The sequence below is a fragment of the Delphinus delphis genome, chromosome 2 (genome assembly GCF_949987515.2).
Source record: "Delphinus delphis chromosome 2, mDelDel1.2, whole genome shotgun sequence".
Lineage (NCBI taxonomy): Eukaryota > Metazoa > Chordata > Mammalia > Artiodactyla > Delphinidae > Delphinus > Delphinus delphis.
In genome coordinates this window covers 125,562,075-125,583,625 of record NC_082684.1, presented here as the reverse complement: position 1 = coordinate 125,583,625, position 21,551 = coordinate 125,562,075, and the positions used below count along the sequence as shown (strand labels likewise).

The window sequence follows — 21,551 nt, the reverse complement described above, 5'->3', positions numbered from 1 at the left end:
AGCTAAGACACAGAAGCACCCAAAATGTCTATCAACAGAAAAATGGATAAAGAGGATGTGGTGCATATATACAATGGAATATTAGCCATAAAAAAGAACTAAATAATGCCATTTGCAGCAATATGATGGACCTAGAGATTGTCATACTGAGTGAAGTAAGTCAGACAGAGAAAGACAAATACCATATGATATCACTTATATGTGAAATCTAAAAAAAGGGTACAAATGAACTTATGTACAAAACAGAAATAGAGTTACAGATGTAGAAAACAAATCTGTGGTTACCAGGGGGTAAGGGCAGGGGAGGGATAAATTGGGAGATTGGGATTGACATATACACAGTACTATATATAAAACAGATAACTAATAAGGACCTACTGTACAGCATAGGGAACTCTACTCAATACTCTGTAATGGCTTATATGGGAAAAGAATCTAAAAAAGAGTGGATGTATGTATATGTATAACTGATTCACTTTGCTGTACACCTGAACCTAACACAACATTGTAAGTTAACTATACTCCAATAAAAATTAAATAAAAAAGTAAGCAAAAGGAGACAGGGAAAGAGAAAAAAAGAACAAAAAACAGATGGAACAAATAGAAAAGAGCTACCATTAAACGTAAATAGTTAAAATGTACCAATTAATAAGTGACATTGTCAGATTGGATATAAAAGCAAAACTCAAGTATATACTGACTGTAAGAAATCCATTTTAAATATGAAGACATACATAGGTTAAAAGATACTAATAAAAAAAAAACTGGAGTGGCTCCAGTGCATGGCCAGTTGCCAAAGATATAGAAGAACATTACAGTTCTCCATGAAGCTATCACAGTCCTACACGTGTGCATGGGCTTCAGAGTACATGAAGCAAATACTAACAAAAATGAAAGGAGAAAGACACATTCATTGTGGATGGAGACTGCCACTTTTCCCTTAGGAAACGACAGAACAATTAGAAAATCAGCAAAGATATAGAAAACTGAACTATGTCATCAGAGACCTTGAATCAATGGACATTTATGGAACCCAACAACAGCAGAACACACATTCTTTTCAAGACCCCATGGAATATTCACCAAGGTGGAACATATTCTTAGCCAACCTTCACAGATTTAAAAGAATAGAAATCGTAAAAAGTTTGCTCTCAGACCATAACTAAATAAAACTATGTACCCATAACCAAGAAAGATATTTGGAGAATCCTCAACTATTTGCAATTTAAACAGTGTGCTTCTAAATAATCCTATCGGTCCCTAATCCCTGTCCACCGCTGTGAAGGTTAATGTTATGTATCAACGTGCCTGGGCTAGGGGATGTCCAGAGAGCTGGTACACATAATGTCTGGGTGTGTCTGGGAGGTGGTCCTGGTAAAGATTAGCATTGGAATTGATAGACTGGGTACAGAGAACTGCCCTCACCAACGTGGGCAGGCAGCATCCATTCCATGGAGGGATCAAATAGCACAAAAGAGCCAAGGAAGGAGGAATTTGCTCTCTTTGAGCTGGGACATTGATCTTCTCCTGCCCGCAGACATCGGTGCTACTGGTTCTTGGGCGTTTGGACTCAGACTGAATTACACCACTGGCTTTCCTGGTTCTTCAGCTCGCAGTTGGCAGATGGTAGAACTTGGCCTCCATAATTATGTGAACAAATTCCTATAATAAATCTCCTCTTATATATGTATCTGTATGTATCCCATAGGTTCTGTTTCTCTGGACATCCCTGACTAAGAGAACCACTCATCTGTTTTCTATCTCTATAATTTTGTCATTTCAAGAATGCTATAGATCTAGAATTAAACAGAATGCAGTCTTTGGGAATTGGTTTTTTCCCTTCAGCATAATTCCCTTGAGATCCACCCAAGTAATTGCATGAGTCATAGTCATTCATTTTTATTGCTGAGTAGGATTCTGTGGCATAGACGGTATGTTGAACCATGCACCCGGGAAAGACATTTGGGTTGTTTCCAGTTTTTGGATATTACAGATAAAGCGGCTATAAACATTTGTGTACAGGCTTTTGTGTGACCATAACTTTTCATTTTTCTGGGATAAATGCCCAGGATTACAATTGCTAGGTTATATGGTAAGTGATGTTTCCTTTTATAAGAAGCTGCCAAACTGTTTTCCAGAGTCACTGAACCATTTTTACATTCTCACCAGCAATACAGGAGCAATCTGGTTATTCCACATCCTCTCCAGCATTTGGTGTCGTCAGTTTTTAAGATTTTAGTCATTCTGACAGGTGTGTAGGGACGTCTTACAGTGGTTCTAATGTTGACCATCTTTTCATGTGCTTATTTGCCATCCATATATCCTCTTTGGTAAAATGTCTGTTCATGTCTTTTCCCATTTTTTATTTGGATGGTTTGGAGATTTTTTTTGCTATTGAGTTTTGAGGAGTCTTTGTATATTTTAGATGTAAGTCCTTTGTTGATAGGTGGTTTTCAGATATTTTCTCCCAGTCTATAACTTGTCTTTCCTTCTTTCTTCCTTCTCTCCCTTCCTGTCCCCCCCTCTCTTTTTCTCTTTGCAGAGCAGAGGTCCAAGTTATTAATTTCATCTTTTTTGGGGGATCATTCCAATCCCAAAAGACTGCATTCTCTGTATGATTCCAGTTATGCAACATGCTGGAAATGACAAAATTCTAGAGATGAACAACAGATTTGTGGTTCTATTAGTCAGGGATCTCCAGAGACACAGAACAAACAGGAGACATATATAAGAACTCTTGGGGCTTCCCTGGTGGCGCAATTGTTGAGAATCTGCCTGACAATGCAGGGGACACGGGTTCGATCCCTGGTCCGGGAAGATCCCACCTGCCACGGAGCAACAAAGCCCATGTGCCACAACTACTGAGCCTGTGCTGTAGAGCCTGCGAGCCACAACTACTGAGCCTGCATGCCACAACTACTGAAGCCTGCACGCCTAGAGCCTGTGCTCCGCAACAAGAGAAGCCACCGCAATGAGAAGCCCGCACACTGCAATGAAGAGTAGCCCCCCCTGTGCCGCAACTAGAGAAAGCCCGTGTGCAGCAACGAAGACCCAATGCAGCCAAAAATAAATGAATAAAAAAAAATAAATTTATATTAAAAAAACCCAACTCTTCACCTACCTCTAGGTCCATAGTTGTGCATTTTACATTTACTTTATGGTTAATTTTGAGTTAATTTTTGTATAAATGAGGTTTGGGTTTAAGTTTTTGTTTTTTTTTTTGCTTATGGATGTCCAATCACTTCATCACCATTTGTTTGAAAAGACTATCCATCCTCTATTGAATTTATTTTGTTTCTCTGTCAAAATCATATTTTGTGGGGTTATTCCTGGGTTCCATATTCTGTTCCATTGATCTCTGTGTCTAACTCTCCGTCAATACCAGGTACTGTGTCAGGAGCTCTGCATTCATTACTTACAAGTCTTACACCAGCTACAGGATTTTTGCTCCAACTTTACAGAAGAGGAGGTGAAACTCTGGTACCTAAGTGACTCCAAGCCAAAGCTGGAGCTGTGATTGAAAAGCAGGTCTGCCTTCCTCCACACTGTGTACTTTGTCTTCCACTACTGTGTCACCCTGCCTTTTTTTGAATTATCTGAAATTAGTAGATCGTGAGCATCTAATCTCATTCATTCATTCATTTATTCATTCAACATTTAATTGCCTCCCAGGTGTCTTGGTGCTGGAGACACAAAGATGAGAAAGACAGGACATCTGGCTTCAAGACATCCAGGATCTGGCCAGTGAAGAACAGGAGCCTCCGAAAGGTGGTCCTTGTCATCCTTCTCCTCTCCCTGCTCCCACCCCCACGGTGGCCTTGGCTGTGGCTCACCAGTGCCTGAGAACAACCTCCAGCGGGCCTGACGTAGAGTCCCTGGCTGCGCGAGAACCTTGCATCCTTGCGCCTCTGGGAAAGATGAGACTTGCTTTATGAGGATTTGCTTCATGAGACCTCGAGGTGCAAAGCAATGGCAGCCCTGTCCCCTCCACAAACGCAAGGAAAGTGGTGAGTTCCTGCTCGATGAGCTGCCCGTGGCCTCACGCCCCAGACCACCCACTAGGCTCTGATCAGGATGCTTTCTTTCCCACAGACCCTTTCCCCACAAAAACGTCCTGAGAGACAATACTCTGAGCGGACTCAGGTTATCAGGAAGCCGGCCATTTCTTCTGGATACGTGTCCTCTCATGCATCAGACGCAGCCCTGGGGGACGGTGTTGAGGGGGGCTTCTCGGAGAGCAGAAGCAGGCTGTCACGCTGGCTGACCAAGAGGTTCCCTCCCCATGTCCAGGGGGCAGGACAGGTGCCTGGGGCTTTGTTTTCCTTCTCTTCTGCAGGAGGATCGATGAAGGCCGTGTCCTGTTCTGACACCACCCATCAGAAGCCTGCAGGTCCACAGGGAGCCTGGGGCAGCCTGAGGGAGAGACGGCACTTCATATGGAGATGGGGGCTGGGCTGATTCAGGAGTGGGGGAGATGGCGGCTGGGGGTGCTCCTGGGGCCACTCTTTCTGTGGCTTAGACACCCTGGGGAGGCCTGGGGGAGCCTGTGTCTGTGCCTCCTGCTCCCTCATCTCTCCAGGCCCCGGTTTCCTCGTGAAAGACCCTTGGCCAGTTCTTCCCGTGTAGCTGAGCACAGCTGGCACCTCTCTGGAACTGAGTCTCAGGCTCCAGAGCCGATGGTCCTTGGGGTGACGCAGGTGTCGGTGGACAACTGGACTCTTGGGCATTTGATCAGCAAGACCCAGCTCTCTGAATTCGCGTCCCCCTGCAAGGCCAGGACAGAGCTCACGGCCTTGAAGTTCCACACATGGCTCCTGGTCACGTAGGGGCCCTTTGAGATATTCTTGGGTCAAGAACCAACAATGTCAAAGATGACACCCCTCGTCTGGTCCCCGGGCCCTGGGGTGCAGGGTCTGAGCTAAGAGTTTGGATGCCCCCAGAGACTCTTCCTCTTCTCCAACAGTGAGGGGCCTTTGCAGGTGTGGCCCAGGCCTCCAGGGGCCATGCTCGAGGCTACAGCAGGAGCAGCAAAGGAACGGGGCGAGTGGTTCAGCAAGGCTGCCTGCAGACCACGCGGGGAGGCAAGTTGGCTCTGCACACCCAGGCCGAGTGTGTCTTTTAGTGGCAAACTGCAAGCCTAGAAGGTGGCTGAAGAGGAAGGAGGCTGATTGCAAAGACAATGCAGGGAATTTGCATTTTTTAGGCACTTTCTGGTTTCTACAAGCCTTCTTGCTACCATGAGTTCATCTGATTCTTATAATGTCCAGTAACAGGTGGGTTGATACGTAATTCCTCCCATTATTGTATTCAGACAGGTCCACAGATGGGCCCGTTTGATTAGAATATGATGAAGAAGTGCTTTTTAAGTAAAAATCACTTTATTTTAGATAGCTATATTAACAAAATTATATTATAAAATCCATTTAAATGGAATATTTAATAATATTCATAGCCTAAGACCAATTTCTACTTAATAGGAGACAGGTGCTGTTTATTATAAATCAATCCTGTAAGAAAGAGCACAGTTTGTCGTCAAATAGACTGGAAATGAAATGTCACATTATATATGGTTCGAGAAATCATAAAATATAGATTGGCATTTAATTTAACTATGAGCTGAGCATAAAATACAGATTGAAGACAGAGTTCATGTCCTGTGTGTGGGGTTATTCTGTTTGGCTCCACAAAATTCCCAAATTGCTCAGTTTTGTAAACGTGGGTGTTGTTTCTAAGTGGCAAGAGATAAAGTTTCAGGCTGCTCTTGCAGAAACTTTTTTTTTTTTTTTCATATATCACATTTTGGGTGTGTTGAGTCTGTTTCCAGTAAATAAACTACAAACTCTGGTGTGATCATCCATGGATGTCAGTCTCAGCCTTCAGAGCTGTCTGACAGCTGCGTGGGCATCACTGTCCAAGCCCCTTGTTCACATCAGCATCCCCTCCTCCGTCTGGCTCCTTAGAGGCTGCAGAACGCAGCTCTCTGGGTCACCTGAGCGGGAACCCCTAGGGAAGGCACAGGGACACCGTGAGGGCACCCTGACCCCCATGTGGCCCTTGGATGTGCCCCAGAGGCTCTCAGGCTGTTTGCATTTAGGAGGAAAAACTATTGAAATAATTACTATATATATATATATATATATATATATATATATATATATATATATTTATTTATTTAAAAAGAATAGAAACAGATGGTATTAACATCTCCCAGGAAGTGAGGCACCCCTCCCCCACCTTCTCCCATCCTGAAGGTCCCTAAGTCACCAGGTGTGAGTTGCCTTTATATCCCAAGCAAACTTTGGCTTGGGTACCACTTCCCGGACCTTGTCTCTGGGAGATGCCTGTTCCCTGATTATCACCCTGTTTGGCCAAGTCTGCTTTTTGGAAGTCGCACCATCCACCCTACTAACCTGCCCTAGTGACCCTTCACCGGCTGTGACCATTCCCTGGGGATGGCCCTCCTTCCTCAGTGTCCTCCTCTGTCAGGTGGGCACAGAACATGCAGAGGGTCAAGTGTTGTCCTTGGAAAGGACCTAGACCAGGCCTGCACACAGGAAGTGCCTGCAAGTACTGGCGTGACTGTGGGGTGCAGACAGCCCAGGTCTGAGTTTTGCAGAGCCATCTGAGGACGTGGCACAGGGAGGCCACGGGCACCATGCTGTGGGCATGGGAGGATCCTTCCTGCAAGCTGCAGAACTAGGGTCCAGGTGTCCTGGGGGCAAAGGACTAACATCCTCCCCATGGAGAAAGCAGGGGACCACCAATCATCTGTGGAAGTTACCACGAAAGCACGGTAACTTATTTACAAAAAGTCCCAAAATGCGCTGGCAAAGCCTTGCCCACTCAGCTTGCCCACACCTGACCAATCCCTCCAGCCCAAGCTTGCCCACTGCAAGCAAGCCCTGCCTTCTCCCCACGGGAACCCCAGCCTGCAGGACACAGCGGGGTTCTTCCTAGAAGCCGGCCAACCTCAGCAGCGGCAGGGGCGGGGCGGCGGGGGAGGCAGAGAGAGCTGTAAGGGAGCAGTGGATTCTTTCCCAACATAGTTTCAACACAGGGAAGGACGAGAGGTTTAAAGGACACCTCATGGAATTTTTAAGCCGCCAGGAGCTTGGACACATTCAGATGAGACGCACTGGGCCAAGCAGAAGGAAGGGAGTGGCGGGAAGAAGGCAGTCCCATGTCACATCCTACAACACGTTTCGTCTCATTCTCAGGCTCCCAGAACATCGTTCCTCAGATGCAAGAACAAGACAGCTGCTCTCTCTGGGCCTGTGATGACTGTACCTGTCAGCCTCCATCCCAGGGTGCTGGGAGGTCCGGGGTGGGGGGCGCCCTCCACAAGGTGTCCTTTGCTTGGGGCAGGGCGACAGCTCTGCTCGGCAGTGGGGGACCAGCAGGTGCCCTGGACCTTGATGCTCTGTGTCCTACACCCTTGCCTCCTCCCCAGGCTCCGAGACCACAGGCCTGGTGGCTCGGTCCTGAGCCTGGGCCCAGCTGTGGTCTGAGAGTCTCTTATCTTGGCTTCAGAGAATAATGCCCGGTTCCATCCTAGAAACTGGTGTTACTGTGCTTTCTTAGTCCCTCTCCTAGCCGAGCTGAGGGCACAGGCTGGGACTCTGTTTTTTGTCTGCCACACTGAAGGAGGGCTGCAGGCAAGAGAACCGATGGGGCCAGCAGGTGCATGACAAAGAGCCCCACCGCCCCCCGGCCCTCCTTCCTAAGGCCTCCAATCTGAGGACACCAGCCCCTGAGTTTGCGGCACCTGGTAGTGGAGCTTGTTATGGCCACTTATGAGCTGTCTCTGGGGCCCAGCTCACCTGGTGAGGCTCAGCTCTGCTCAGACCCATGCCTGAGGCCTGGCTGACCCCGGGATGGAAGGAATTCAACGCCAAGCTCTTACCATGCCAGGTGTGGGCTGTCTGGTACTGTCACTGTCACAAGTGTGCTGTCACACTGAACAGTTGTTGAATGAACCTCCCCGTGGCTCAGGCCCGTGCGGCTGTACACAAGAGAGCTGGAGCCCGCCCACAGCCTGTCCCCTGGACCACGGCCAGCTGCTCATCCCCAGAACCAGACCTTGCTCTCAGAGCAGCTGGCGCCCACGGCAGGTTTTGGGGGCTCTCGACCATGCATACAGTGGGCCTGCTCTTTGTTCTGCTGGGCCTCCCAGTGGGACCACCCCTTCCCCTGGAGAGGAGTCGAGAGACTAGTCACGTTCCAAACATCTGCTGGGACCTGGATCTACAGAGCTTGCAGAATATTACTTTGTAAAAAGTCCGCCACCAGCTACAACAGGTCCCAGGACCCCCACGCATGAGCTGCTGAGGGGTGGGGAGCTCACACACTCTGACCAGGCCCCTGATGGATCTGAACGCAGCATCCGCTGGTCAAGAAGGTGACAGTGATGAACTGAGCCAGAAATAATGAGAAACATGGCAGTTTCTCATTCATTCCCATGGGCTTGAATAACCTGGTATTCTCATTCTGTCTGAATTGGTTTGCTCGGGTGGCCATAACAGTGGAACACAGAGGGGCTTAAAGAGCAGACATTTATTCTCTCACAGTCTGGAGGCTGGAAGTCCAAGGACAAGGTGTCAGCAGAGTTGTTTCTTTTTGAGGCCTCTCTCCTTGGCTTGCAGGTGACTGTCTTCTCTGTGTCCTCCTGCAATCTCCTCTCTCTGTGTGTCTGTGTCCTAACCTCCTCTTCTTATAAAACCACCAGTCACAGTGGATGAGGGTCCACCCTGATCACCTCACTGTATTTTAATTACTCCTCTGAAGACCCCATCTCCAAATAGTCGCAGCCTGAGGCCTGGGGGTTAGCTCTTCAACACATGAATTCAGCCCTTACCAACACCTCTCCCTTCATGACAAGCCAGGGTACCTGAACTCAGAGGAAGGTCCCGTCACTAGTTCACCAAGGAAACACAGGATCTCGCCTGATACTTTCCTGCTTTTTATGTTTCCAAGGTGGTGGACCTGAGCTTCCTGGAGAGCTGATGAGGGAGGCTTTCCCCGAGCATCATCATGAATTCCTGGACCGAAGCAACTTCATCATGTTTCTACTCTTTCCAGTGGTGGTCCTCACTGTCCCTCTCGTCCTGTAGGAGCCTCGTCCATCAGCCCAGAAGCCCTTCTGACACTACCCTCGCGGTCTTTGAAGATGCTTTGTTTCTTCCAGGACAAGATGCGATAGGATCTTTGTGCATACTTCCTGCCCCAGATCTGGCCATGCTCTTAGACACCGGAGTTTGGGGGCGAACAGGACCTGCTTGCAGCAGGGGATGGCGGCAGGGACTTGCCTGGAACAGAAGGTGAGGAGGCTGCAGGCAGGATGGAGGGGCCTGGTCATCTCCAACATTCCTGAAACGCCCCACCTGCCCCGGGGGGCCTGCCTGCCCCACAATGTTGAGAGTGTGGTGTGTGTGACAACCAGCCCTCTTCCTGTCTGAGCCATGTCGGGTTTTGGTGACCTGCGGTCGAAGGGGCTCTAACCTGCAACCAGGAAACCCTGTGAACGGACGGAAGCCCCGCACGGCAGGGAAGGGCAGGAAGGAAGAGCATGGTTTCCCACTATCTTTCCTCTCACTGAGCATCCTTGGTCCTCGTAGGCAAGGATGCTATGGGGGTGGTGACCTTAGTGTCTGTAAAGAGCTTCCTGGGAGGCTCCCTGGGGGCAGAGTGCAACGCAGCTTGAAGGCACAGAGCTGGAGACTTTCTGGAAGGCGGAGTGAAAAGCCCCGGGCCAGGCCGAGGTCTCAGTTCAGCAGGGTCAGAAGGCTCCTGCCAGCTTTGGGGTGGGGGGGTTCTGGCACAGAACCAGGGCTCTAGGAGAGAAAGCCTCTGGGCATGAAACTTCCTGGTGGCATTTAGATGGGGGGGGGACAGCAGCGTGCCATCAAGTCAGCCGCGTGGCGCCGGGTCTGTCTCTCAGCAGGACCGCCCCCGCCCCGGCTCTTCCTCCTGTGGGGGCGTGGCCACGGCCAGGACCGCCAGACGCATGCGCCACCCTCACCCAGGCAGCCCGGAACCTGACATCCACGGGCGGTACACAGCGGCCCTGGGAGCAAGGCTGCTTCTCTCTCTGCGTTGAAAGAGAATGGATTTTCTCCTAAGGAGCACAGCACTGACAGCCTCACGCACCACCGCTTTTTAGGGAATTAAGAACCTAACAGCTAACGTGGTTTATTTCCAGATGAGGACCCAAGTTGGTAAAGAACTCATTTTTGCACTTTTGCTCTTCCCCAGATGAGTGGTCATTGCTGGTGAAATAAAGAGGAGAGTCCAGATGGAACTGCCTGGAAACATCACATCCTCTCCCTGATTCAGAGCTGGCTCACTGAACCCCCACCCATCACCTCACCCCCTTCTTCCTCCGCTGCACTCATTTCTCAGGCTGCTCTGAAGCCGGGAAACTGCAAGTATAGAGCTCAGCCTTAGTAAGATGCCAGCACGTGTCGAGGGAAGGTGTTCTTCCCAACTGAAATGACAAAGTTTCAAGAAGAGAGGCATTTGGTCCAGCCTGGAATATGGATGTGATGCCTGGAGCTGCAGCACCTATTCTATGACCATAAGGCTGAAACCACACAATAAGGATGGTGGAGCAGGGAGAGGCTGGAGCCTGAGTACCTGAGAATGCCTAGAGCTGATGCACCAGCCCTGGACCACCTACCTCAGGACTCCCTGTTAGAGAAGCAGCTGCAGCAGCCATTTTCTCCTTTGAGCCCCTTGCATCCCAATGCTATTCTGAACTATCTTCTTTTGGGGGCTAATATCATGGCCTTCTGTGGTTGCTTCCATTTTCTTGGCATCATAAAGGCTGAGAAGAGAGACTGAGTCTGTTCCCTGAGCAGGTTCCTGACGTCTTCTCAGCTTCTCCCCACCATCCTCAACCACTGGGTAACAATGGCAGAATTGCTAGGATCTGGTATTTGCAGAAAGCCCCCGACAGCCTCTACCGTCGGGCTGGAAGGTAGGACAGTGCCCCACAGGAACCCTGGGGTAGGCTTCCTCTGGTGATGGCTCCCCGGACAATGTCTGCTCTGTTCCTCCTGCCCATGGCAGGTCCTTTCAGGGAGATGCTGGGCACTAATGGTGGCCAGGAAGGGAGCCAGTCAAGGCCTTTAGGTTTATCTTAGAAGCAACATTTAAGGATCAGGGGACAGGCCTGGCTTTGGGACAGGCAATGTCATTCCCAGGGGTGACTGAGGACTTCAGTGTGTGGAAGTGACCATGGTGGTCACTTCATAATTAAGTGGTGATGTCCTTACATGTGTCAAATGAAAAGAGACCAAATGGGAGAGTGGGCGGAAAGGAAGAGGAAGGGCAGAGGACAGGGGAGGGGGGAGGGAATGAGGGTGAGGAAGGGGAGGAGAAAGCTTTCATTTCCAGGGAGATGGGTGTTATTGTACCGGCAACAGATAAGGGGACAGGCTGGAAGGGCACATGGCGCCCCTCGGGCAACGCGGTGAGGATACGGCAGCACCCAGGCCCAACACCATCACGCTCCTATGACATGTGCTTGCTGGGCCACACCAGCAACATGCCAGCCACCACCAGCAACATCCCTGCATCAGCCCAGCACTTCTGCTCAGGTCTATCTGTCTGTTCTTCCCAATTAGAGTAATTGCTCCCCTGCTGAATGGAGCTCGTGACTGCTCGGGAAACATCCTGCCTTGTGTAGTATGTGGCTTGATGGGGGTGCCTGTCTCCCCTACAAGGTGGTAAGGGCCCCAAGGCAAGGACACTGTCATCTTTGGGTCCCCAAACCTGGATGCAACAGGTGCTTCACTGAATGGGCCCTCGGCCCCCCAAACAAATACTGCATGCAGGACCACTGGACTTCAGGCCAGTGGGAGGAGCAGGAAGCAGGATTGCGCCTACCAGCACCCACCAGCTCAGTGAGGGTGGCACAGGGGATGTGTCGGTAGCAGTACTTAAAGCCTCAAAGTCTGCAGAGCATCTGTATCCTTTCCCAATGTGTGAGGGCCTGACATGTAGCACAGAGGTTACCCAGCCAGTGGGAGCCGCTTACACGTGCTTTGCTTCTGCTTGTGCGATGGTCGTGAGGACTGAATGGGTCAACGTGCAGCCCTGCACATTGGTCACGTGAGGGCTGTGGAGGCAGGGACCACACTGCTATTAGGAGCAAGCCAGCAGGCGGAGCTGCAGGAGCCCACGACACAGCTGCTCAGAACCCACACTGGGACCAGAATCCACTTATGGGAAAAAAAGTCTTTAGAGGTGAAACCATCTGCACCTCTGCAACGCTCCCTTGCTCGGCGGTAACCCCTCCACATTTGTCCTTTTATTGAAGAGCACCTTCATATTGGCCTTGAAAGCATCCATAAGCAGTATCTGGAAGGCCTGAAAGAAAGCTCAGTGCCTCTGTGAGGAGGGAGCCGGGCTCTGAAGGCCCTGCTCAGCAACTGGAGATGCCAGCCCTGGGACTTTGATCTCTCCCTGACCACAGAGTCTCTGGGAGACTGGATGAGAGGCCCCGCACCTGGCCTGGATCCCTGGTCCTGAGAAGGGCCCTCTTTTTAAAATTTTCTAAATGAAACACAGCCAATTTTATTCAAATTCTCCAAAATTTATACTCGATATGTTAATTGTTTCTAAAATGTTTCACCTTTAAATCATGGATTTATTATTTCACCTTTCTTTTAGAGTTTTTTTTCATTTTTTTCTGTACAGTTCTTCTATAGAAGTCAAAGTCCTGAGTTGCCCAGTTAGGAGCCTCTGACCTACTATCCTGATTAAGTTTCTTCTTAATATTCATGGCCAACATCTGGCTTCTAAATGAAAGGCTTTTGGTCTTTTCAATCACTTGCTGATAGGGTGAGGCTGCAGAGAAAGGGCCCTCCCGTCTCTCCAGAGCCACAGTGAGCTTTGAGAAGAGCTGGAAGCCATGAGGGAGGTGCCAGCTCTCACTGGCCAACACGCAGAGAGACAACAGAAAAGGCAAATGGCACCTAGGCCTTAATGACGAAACATGTCTTCCTATGGCTAAAGTGAGATGTCTGTAACTAGCACAGGAAAAGGACGTGATAGTCCCCTTACAGCCAGTGGCAGCCCTGCTCCCTCTCCTTCTGGACTCACATCACCACAGGATGAGCCACCATGGATTTCCTGGGACCACATCCTATGGCAGGGACCCTGAAACTGGTCAGTCTTTCCTTCTTTTAGTATCCTGGGAGTTCTCTGTCTAACCAGACACAGAAGTGAAAAAGGAAGAGTTTCCCTCTATTTGCTCAGTTAGTCACACATCCGTCAGCAGTTAACATTCCAAACAAAATCCCGCCATTTCCACAGCAGACCCATAATGCATTGACTGAAGACAGGCCCCACATGAGTCTATGTGACTGGTGGTTGGAGTTGTGCAGTGCACAGCCTGTGGGCCCAGCCCGGCAAGCCTCTCTGCAGCACTGAAATGGCTCCTGGCAGGAAACTCTCATGTAATGATTTGAATGGAAGAATCCATCTTTTGATTCAAAAGCTTACTTTAGAGCAGCGGCTGGCAAACATTTTCCGTAAAGCGCTCATTAGTAAATATTTTAGTCTTTGCAGGCCACACAGCCTCTGGGGTTGCTTCTCAACTCTGCTGTTAGGGCACAAAAGCAGTAGCCACAGACAATACGTCTTTGAACAAGTGTGGCTGTGTTCCGATAAAACTTTATTTACAAACAGGCAGTGGGCTGTAATTTGCTGACTCTCTGCACTAGACGGGCTTTTAATTAATTAATTATTTATTTGTTTATTAAGTGTAAGTTTATTACTAGTCCAGAGTTTTAATATTTTGATCGTCTGGTTGGTCTAACAAAGTAGACGGGCTTTTAAAAATTACATCTGAGGGCTTCCCCAGTGGCACAGTGGTTGAGAGTTCTCCTGCTGATGCAGGGGACACAGGTTCGTGCCCCGGTCCGGGAAGATCCCACATGCCGTGGAGCGGCTGAGCCCATGAGCCATGGCCACTGAGCCTGCGTGTCTGCAGCCTGTGCTCCGCAACAGGAGAGGCCACAACAGTGAGAGAGGCCCGCGTACCGCAAAAAAAAAAGAAAAAAAATTACATCTGAGATTAATTACATCCATATAGTATATGCGTACATGTGAAAGGGAACCACTGTGAAAGTTATTTAAGGGTGGCTTGATTATTAATTTGCTTCATAATTTAAATTAAAAGTTGACTGTGGCATTATTTTCTTTTTTTAAAAACTGAAGCATAGTTGATTTACAATGTTGTGTTAGTTTCAGGTATACAGGCAAAGTGATTCAGTTATACATATATATTCTTTTTCAGATTCTTTTTCCTTAGAGGTTATTAGAAAATATTGAGTATAGTGGTATATAGTAGTTTCTTGTTATTCATCTATTTTATATATAATAGTGTGTATATGTTAATCCCAAACTCCTAATTTTTCCCTCCTCCCCTTTCCCCTTTGGTGACCATAAGTTTGTTTTCTGTCTGAGTCTGTTTCTGTTTTGTAAATAAGTTCAGTTGTATCATTTTTTTTAGATTCCACATATAAGTGATATCGTATGATATTTGTCTTTGTCTGACATCACTTACTATAATAATCTAAGTTTCTTAGTATGATAATCTATGATAATGATAATCTAAGTCCATTCCATCCATGATGCTGCAAATGGCATTATTTTCAATGATATTTTTTTGCATGCATATGGTAGTTTTAGGCAAAACCTATCATTGCTGAGTGCGCTTCCCAGGGAGGTCTCCGTATTCCACCTCCTGCCCCTCCCGGCCCACCCCTTCCCCACCTTGCACTGTTAGGTGGCGGCGGGTGTACCTTGTTCTCTCTGCTGGTCTCTCTGCTCCATGGACACAAGGGCAGAGAAATGCGCTTGGTCGTAGGCAAGAACCAGAGGTGAGCAGTGGCATCTGTTGGGAGGCACCTCCAAGGGCAGGTAAATCCCTCCGAAGGGGATTGGAGCAAATGCTGCAGACACAAACAAGGGTGAGGGCATGTGGATCTGGAGGGGGCGTGGACAGCATCCCTCACCATCCTGGGGGAGGTGACAGGGCGGAGGGAAGGGAGGGCAGGCTCAGGCTGCAGCCCCGGGTGTTGTCATCTGTCACCTACTCCACAGCAGAGGGGCCTCCACCCACCTGGCAGGAGCTCCCTGAGAGCTAGGTGATGCTTGCCACCGATGGATAGGGAAGCCCAGGCTCGCAGGGGCCAGGCCCATTAGACCCCAAGTCCTGTACCTGACCAGGGCACCCTGCTCCACCTGCCTCCTTGGGCAGAGTCCTCCTGGCTCGTTTGTCCCTGCGCCCTGTCAAGCTGCACCCTAGGAACAAGCAGGGCTGAGGGGATTCTGCTGTGACCTGCCGGGCCTGCCTGCTGCCCTGAGTCCGGCCAAGGTGATCAAAACGCCCACCCCAGATGGTCAGCCAGGACGTGTGCTGATGGCCACCTAGAAACCCGTGTTTTCCTGAACGTACTTATTCCTCTCCTGTGTTCACAAAAGCATCTGCACACAGAACAGCGTATGTGCTGCTTGAGAGCTTATTTGTTCTAGGTTTTGAGAAGCTCAGTGAGAGCACTCCAGGCCCAAGTCGTGAGTCAGATGGGAAATGAGGGACGGGGATCAGCTCCTTTAGCAACTGGGACACAGTCTTGTTCATTTCCTTACCAAAAGGGGGAAAAAGCCTAAATCCTCACTGAAATACATAACTACTGGAAATACCTGCCCTGACATGGCATCTGTTTTTTAATTACAAAGAACCTTGCCTCTTGGCCTCAGACTCAGTGACTCACTGCCCTTCTGTGGAAGGAAAAGACAGTCGACATCAGGGATGTCTTTGATGAGCTCAGGAATCCTCCCCATCCTTGCTTTGTCTATATCAGTGACCATGGTTCTGCCTCCCTCTCTGCTGAGAGGCAGGGTGGGTCCGCCTTTGAGAGGGCTGCACCCTCCAGGACAGGTGCAAAGGAAGGAAGTGTGGACCCAGCTCTGTGGGATCTGATGAGTACAGGGACCCCGATGGGAGGCCGGGCTCTGCACCCAGAGAGCTGCAGACCCCGGCAGGCCTGTGTCACTGGGAGTGACCAAGGTACTCCCAGCTCCCTGCTTTCTGTGGTAACCACAGCCACGAGAGGCAGGACACTTACACTAGGGTGACCTTCCTGGTCCATCCACCATCCTGGCCCCTCCTGTGTCCCTCCTTTTCAGAGAGCATGGTGCCCTGTGGGCTCCAGCAGAAAGGCTAGAGGGAGGACACACGTGGAGCCCTCCCTGCCTGGGTCGACCCTGCTTCCTCAAGGCCTCAGCTGAAGGCAGGGGCACATTATGTGGCCTCTCTGAGCGTCGGGCTCCTCGTCTGTAAAGCGGGAGGCAATGTCTACCCTGGGAGGTAGTGGCCTGGCCGAGGGAGAGGATGCACATGATTGGCAGTGCAGTGGGTACCGGCCTTGGGAAGTCCTCCATCCCTTCCTCCTTCTCCCCCAGCCCTGGTCCCATCACAGCCTTGCGGATGACTTTGCATTTTCTGCCTTCCTTGTTTCTTCTTTAAGACACATGCGAGGGGCAGGAAGGGACTGGAGTGGCTGAGTGGCCAAGTGGCCCTGGGATGAGGCCGGCACTGCTGGATGGTGTGGGCAATGGGTGGGGCCTGGAGCCCCTCGGGGTTCATCCCCACCCCCACTCAGCCACATTTCTCCTGCCGTGGACACACAGGGTGGATGGACGGCCAAGAGTAATCTCTCCTGGGAATTCCCTGGCTGTCCAGGGGTTAGGACTCTGCACTTTCGCTGCTGAGGGCCCGGGTCCAATCCCTCGTCGGGGAACTAAGATCCCACAAGCCGTGTGGCACGGCCAAAAAAAAATATTAAACAAATAAAAAAGAGTAATCCCTTCTCTACTGGGAGGAGCCAGAAACATGTGGAGTCGAGGAGAAACGAGGAGAAATAAGACCTTTGTCCAGGCAGAGTAAGGCTCTGTGTCCTTCTGGAGGCTCAGCCATTATGTTGGACTGTCCCTTCCTTACTCGGGATGTTACGCTTTCTGGGTGATGAATAAAATACATCTGTTTCATTATGAGTAAACTTACCTTCCCCGCCTGAGTCCCTCAGCATCGTATCTGCTACAACGACGATGGGCCTCCTTAATATGTGGGCAAGGACGAAAACGTGGAACTCCTCCAGACTCTCGTACACAGGGTCCTCGGCGTTGTCCATGCTGGGGACACAGTGAAGCAAGCCTGTCACTGGAGCGAGTTGGGACAGGGAGTGGAGGACAAAACACCTCCCTGTGGCCCTTCCCTGCGTGGACCCTGGCTGTCGCGGCCAGCTGAGGCCACGGCCCCCCTCCACGCCACTCGATGTTGGCAAGCACACTGAACCCAGCTCTCCACCTGACCCTGGGGTGGGTGGTCTCAGGAGAGAAGCCGAAGCAGAGAACCTGGCAACGTGGGCAGCCAGCTCCCTTTAAGATGCAGTCTCCCTGGGGGCAGAGGCGCCCAGAGTGTGTGACAACATGGGGGCTGGTTCTCTGGGCGGGTTGACGGGGATGCAGTTGGGGCAAGAGGCATGGAGGATCCCCCTTGGGTTCATGCTCACAACCAGCAGCTTAGGCTGAAGCTTTACCCTCAGGGGGTCAGGTATGCCTGGGCACGTCTGATGGGCCGGTGGGTCCACTGCTACCAAGATCTGTGGGCCTTTCTAGGGGATACCCCGACTGAAGATGGTGGTAAGAAGGCTGCCTTGAGTGGTAGTGGAGGGAGTGACAGAATGCCCAACCCAGGCCACTCGGACCCTCCCCAGCCATCCCCTGGCTCTTCTCCGAGGCTCAGGGGAAGAGTGGGCCCCAAAACCTGCATCACTCATGACTCTAGGACATGGGCAGAGAACTGTATGTAGCCTTGATGTCTCTCAACAACCAGGCCAGTCCAAAGCGAAGAAGCATGGAGAGAGGAAGGCCAGTGCCCCGAGGTTGATGGGGCCTCTTGGGCACTCGAATGGGGCGGGGCACCCAGAATTAACTGAGGGCGGTCTCTAAGCAGGTGGGGCAGAGTTAGCAAGTGTGGCCCTGCTTGAGAATTCTGGGGTGGGGTGGCCTGGGGAAAGGGTTCTATGTACATAGCCTGCAGCCAACTGCTTGTGTGGCTTCTCAAACAAAGGCTCTGAATCCTTGGGGATGCCTCATAATCACCTGGGGAGTTTTGTTGTTATTGTACCAATAGTTTTTTCTTGTTCTTTTTCTGGTGACTCAACATACCTTATTTTAAGACTTAAAAAAAATTGGCAGCACCTAAAAGCTCACAAAAAATTTGCAGGGTATAAGTAGCTTTTTTTTCCTTCTGAACCATTTGAAAGTAAATTGCCAACCTGAAATCCCATCACCCGGCAGAACTTCGTGTGCACTTCCTGTGAGTGGGGTTACGTTCCTGCAGATATATTCTCCTACATCACCATCAGAACTGGGAATTCGTCTAATCACGAAGGCAACAATGCATCTGTCACCGTGAAAGACCCCAGTCACCACGTGCCATCTGCCCCAGTTCTGGATGGTGTACTGCATTCAGCTGCGGTGTCTCTTTAGCCGTCCTCAGTCTGGAACATTCCTCAGGGTACTTGACGTTCAAGACCTAGGCCGTTTTGAAGACCACAGGCCCAGTATTGTGTAGAATGTGCATGGTCTGGGTGTGTGTTTCCTCACAATCAGAGCAGATTGGGTTACACTGCATCCTTCTCGTGGTGTCCAGTTGGGTGGATCTCTCTCGTGGCCGGCAGCCAGGCTCCCCCTTGCAGAGCTGCTCCCTTCCTCTCCGTAATTAATAAGCATTTTATGGGGAGGAACTTGGAATCTACAGACATATTCCACTCCTCACCAAGCCTTGATACATTTACTGATTCCAGGCTTCTATTTGAGTCACTGTGTTATAATCCATCCATGTGATTATTTTGATGCTCAGATACCCGCCCTGGTCAGTGGGGCCTGTTCAAGTGGGATCTGTGTCTGTGTGACAGCCCCCGTCATTTTTTAGAGCACATCCTTGCTTTCCAGCACAAGAAGATGGTCAAGGTTGTGAACTAAAAACGCCGCCTGCCATTTCAGTAAACAAAGGCTATTGCAGCCATCAGCCACTACAGGTGCCCTAATGGTGAGCCCTGAGGGAACTCAGGATGGAACCAGGATGCCCCCCTCAACATCTAGCAGTCAGCTGCGGCAGCCACCCCCGACGGTGCACACTGAGAGGACTCAGGATGAGAAAACACAGAATACTGGCCACAGAGAGCTGAGGTACATATTGATAGGAATGATTTCAGTGAGCCCAGACTCTTGCATCTTCCCATACACAGAACAGTACTAAATTCCTTAACTTGAGATGTCTGTTTTTCTTTAATTAACAGTAATCTTTTGATGTTCTGACCACCTGGTCTTTGTTACGAAAATGCCTGTGTATCCTGGTTCCCCTCCTTACCTCTTTGGAGCAGTCCCTCAGAGCCACCTGACAGTCTGTGTCCCAGGCTTAAGTCCTCAGTTCTGTCCATCGAGTAAAACATAACTTTCAACTTTTAGGCTGTGCATTTTTTTTTTCAGTCAACAAGATTCATCTTGTATCTCTTCTGCTTCAGCCCTGGATTCAGCCATTTCTCCTGTTTTTTTTTGTTTTTTTTTTTTTAAGATAGTGGATAATGGTGTTTAGAAGCCAAAATATGATTATTGCTGATGTCATTGCTCCTAGACTCAGTAAATAGAGCTGGGGAACGTGTGTGTGCATGTGTGTGTACACATCCACATGTGTACACAGACATTTTCATCTGTCATCTATCTATCCATCCATCTATTATCTATCTATCTACCTATCATCTATCTATCTGAAACTCTGAGTCCCCTGATACTCCCAGTTCCAATCTAACACCCCAGAGTTCATTCTACTTGTAACTCCTTTCTCCGAAAGTGAGAAACCTGGTTTCTACCAATCTTAAGCTATTTCCTTATTTGATCCTGGTATGTAAACAGCCCCCAACCAATGCTGCTTCCCTTCCCCTGAGTTGCCCTCTTCACTCTGTCTGGCTCTGACACCCTGACCTTGGTCTCTGTGTCCTCTAGGTCCTGAGCTGGGGAGAAAGTGGGGAAGATTTGGGTGTGCACATGCCCCCGGAACTGTCCCGGCTCCTTCCATAGTAAAAGTATTTGTATTCTGAGAAGTGTCCTTCCCACCTTGGCCATCCAAAGAGACTTCTCTGGTCTTTCTGGGGTCTGTATGGCCTCATCCAAAACCTGGCCCAGCTGCCAAAAGGAGTTGGGGAGAAGGAGGTGGGAGGGCCAGACTCAGTGCTGCTCTGGGGCTAGATGTTTCCCTTCTCTGCAAGGGTGGACTGACCTCTAATCCAAGTTGAGTGCAATTGAAAGGTTCTTCCAGAGTTTTGTTTTTTTCCCCTTTTAACGATGTCACTTAGTGTTAACACTGGTTCTGCAATGTCTCTGAGGTGCAAAGAATGCCCTTTTCCCCTTGGGGCCCTGAGTTTGCCTTTTCTGCCAGGCAGTTACCATACTTCCCTGCCCCAGCCTGTTTCTTTTGGCCTCGTTTGGACCACAGTCTTCTGCTACCCGAGATTTTAGAGCCCCCTGCTCTAGAAAACAGTTGTCAGTTTAAGAAATCATTGGCCCCTTCCCAGCACATCAAGTGGGGAAGATAGAGCTGCGATTTAGTCACCCAGCACTAACTCCACCTCAGTTCTCCCTGGAGAACAGCCTCTCCCTCCAGCCCCTTGCTCTAGGATGACACAATGAATAGCACCTAGTCATAGAAATCAGTCTCTTTGGTTTGTTTTGTATTATGTTGTACATCATTAAAGATCTAAATACAAAGGATATACAGTCTTGATGAATCTAAAGGAATTTGCTAACTATTTTGATTTTTCAGAGAGAACTACTAATAAAAATCTAAAAGGTAAAAAGCCCCACAAAACACCACTCTGCCCACTGCAGGTGCCCACCTTGCTTTGAAGAACCTATGGATTTAGGACTGAATTTTTCAGGGAGGGAAGGGAAGTGGAAGGGGAGTGTGTTGAATACATACACACATGCTGAGTCTAACACAATGCTCTCGGGTGTACATTTCCAAACATCCTGGGTAGTTATCCTGTCCAGCCACGGGTATGTGAGGTCAAGGGCTCTGAGTGGGTGCTCGCTCACCCCTGTCACACAGTGAGTGCTCACAGGCAGGTGTATGGCTGAACGAGACAAGCAGCAGCACGGAGAAGACAGAACACAGACTTACAGCCTGCGTACTCAAGAGAAAAATACCCGACCAGCTACGCAGAGGGGACCCACAACAACCACGGCGCAACGTCTGACTATTAGGCACCACTGTAGTGGCGTGGCTTTCTGCTCATGCAAAACTCAAAGCAGGGCCATTGTATTTCAAACTGAAAAAACAGCACATATTTATTGAGTACTTGCTACAAGCTGGCACCATGAAAGGCACTGCAGAGGCCCCCAGGTAACATCTGTCCATCCAGCCATCTTTTATCCCTCCATCCACTCATCCACCCACCATCCATCTGTTCACCTGTCCA

The 21,551-nt window shown here is 49.7% G+C and overlaps 1 protein-coding gene across 3 annotated transcripts in view; it reads right to left on the bottom strand.

The window, feature by feature from the left end:
• The window catches only part of LOC132419776 (OTU domain-containing protein 7A), a 392,208-nt gene that overhangs the window by 9,418 nt on the left and 361,239 nt on the right, over window positions 1-21,551 (bottom strand). For all 3 annotated transcript variants that reach the window (XM_060003662.1, XM_060003661.1, XM_060003663.1), the window contains 2 exons: window positions 17,075-17,202; window positions 14,811-14,960 (listed from right to left, as the gene is read on the bottom strand). In XM_060003662.1, coding sequence (XP_059859645.1) covers window positions 14,811-14,960; window positions 17,075-17,202 — 278 coding nt within the window. The remainder of the gene's footprint in view (window positions 1-14,810; window positions 14,961-17,074; window positions 17,203-21,551) is intronic.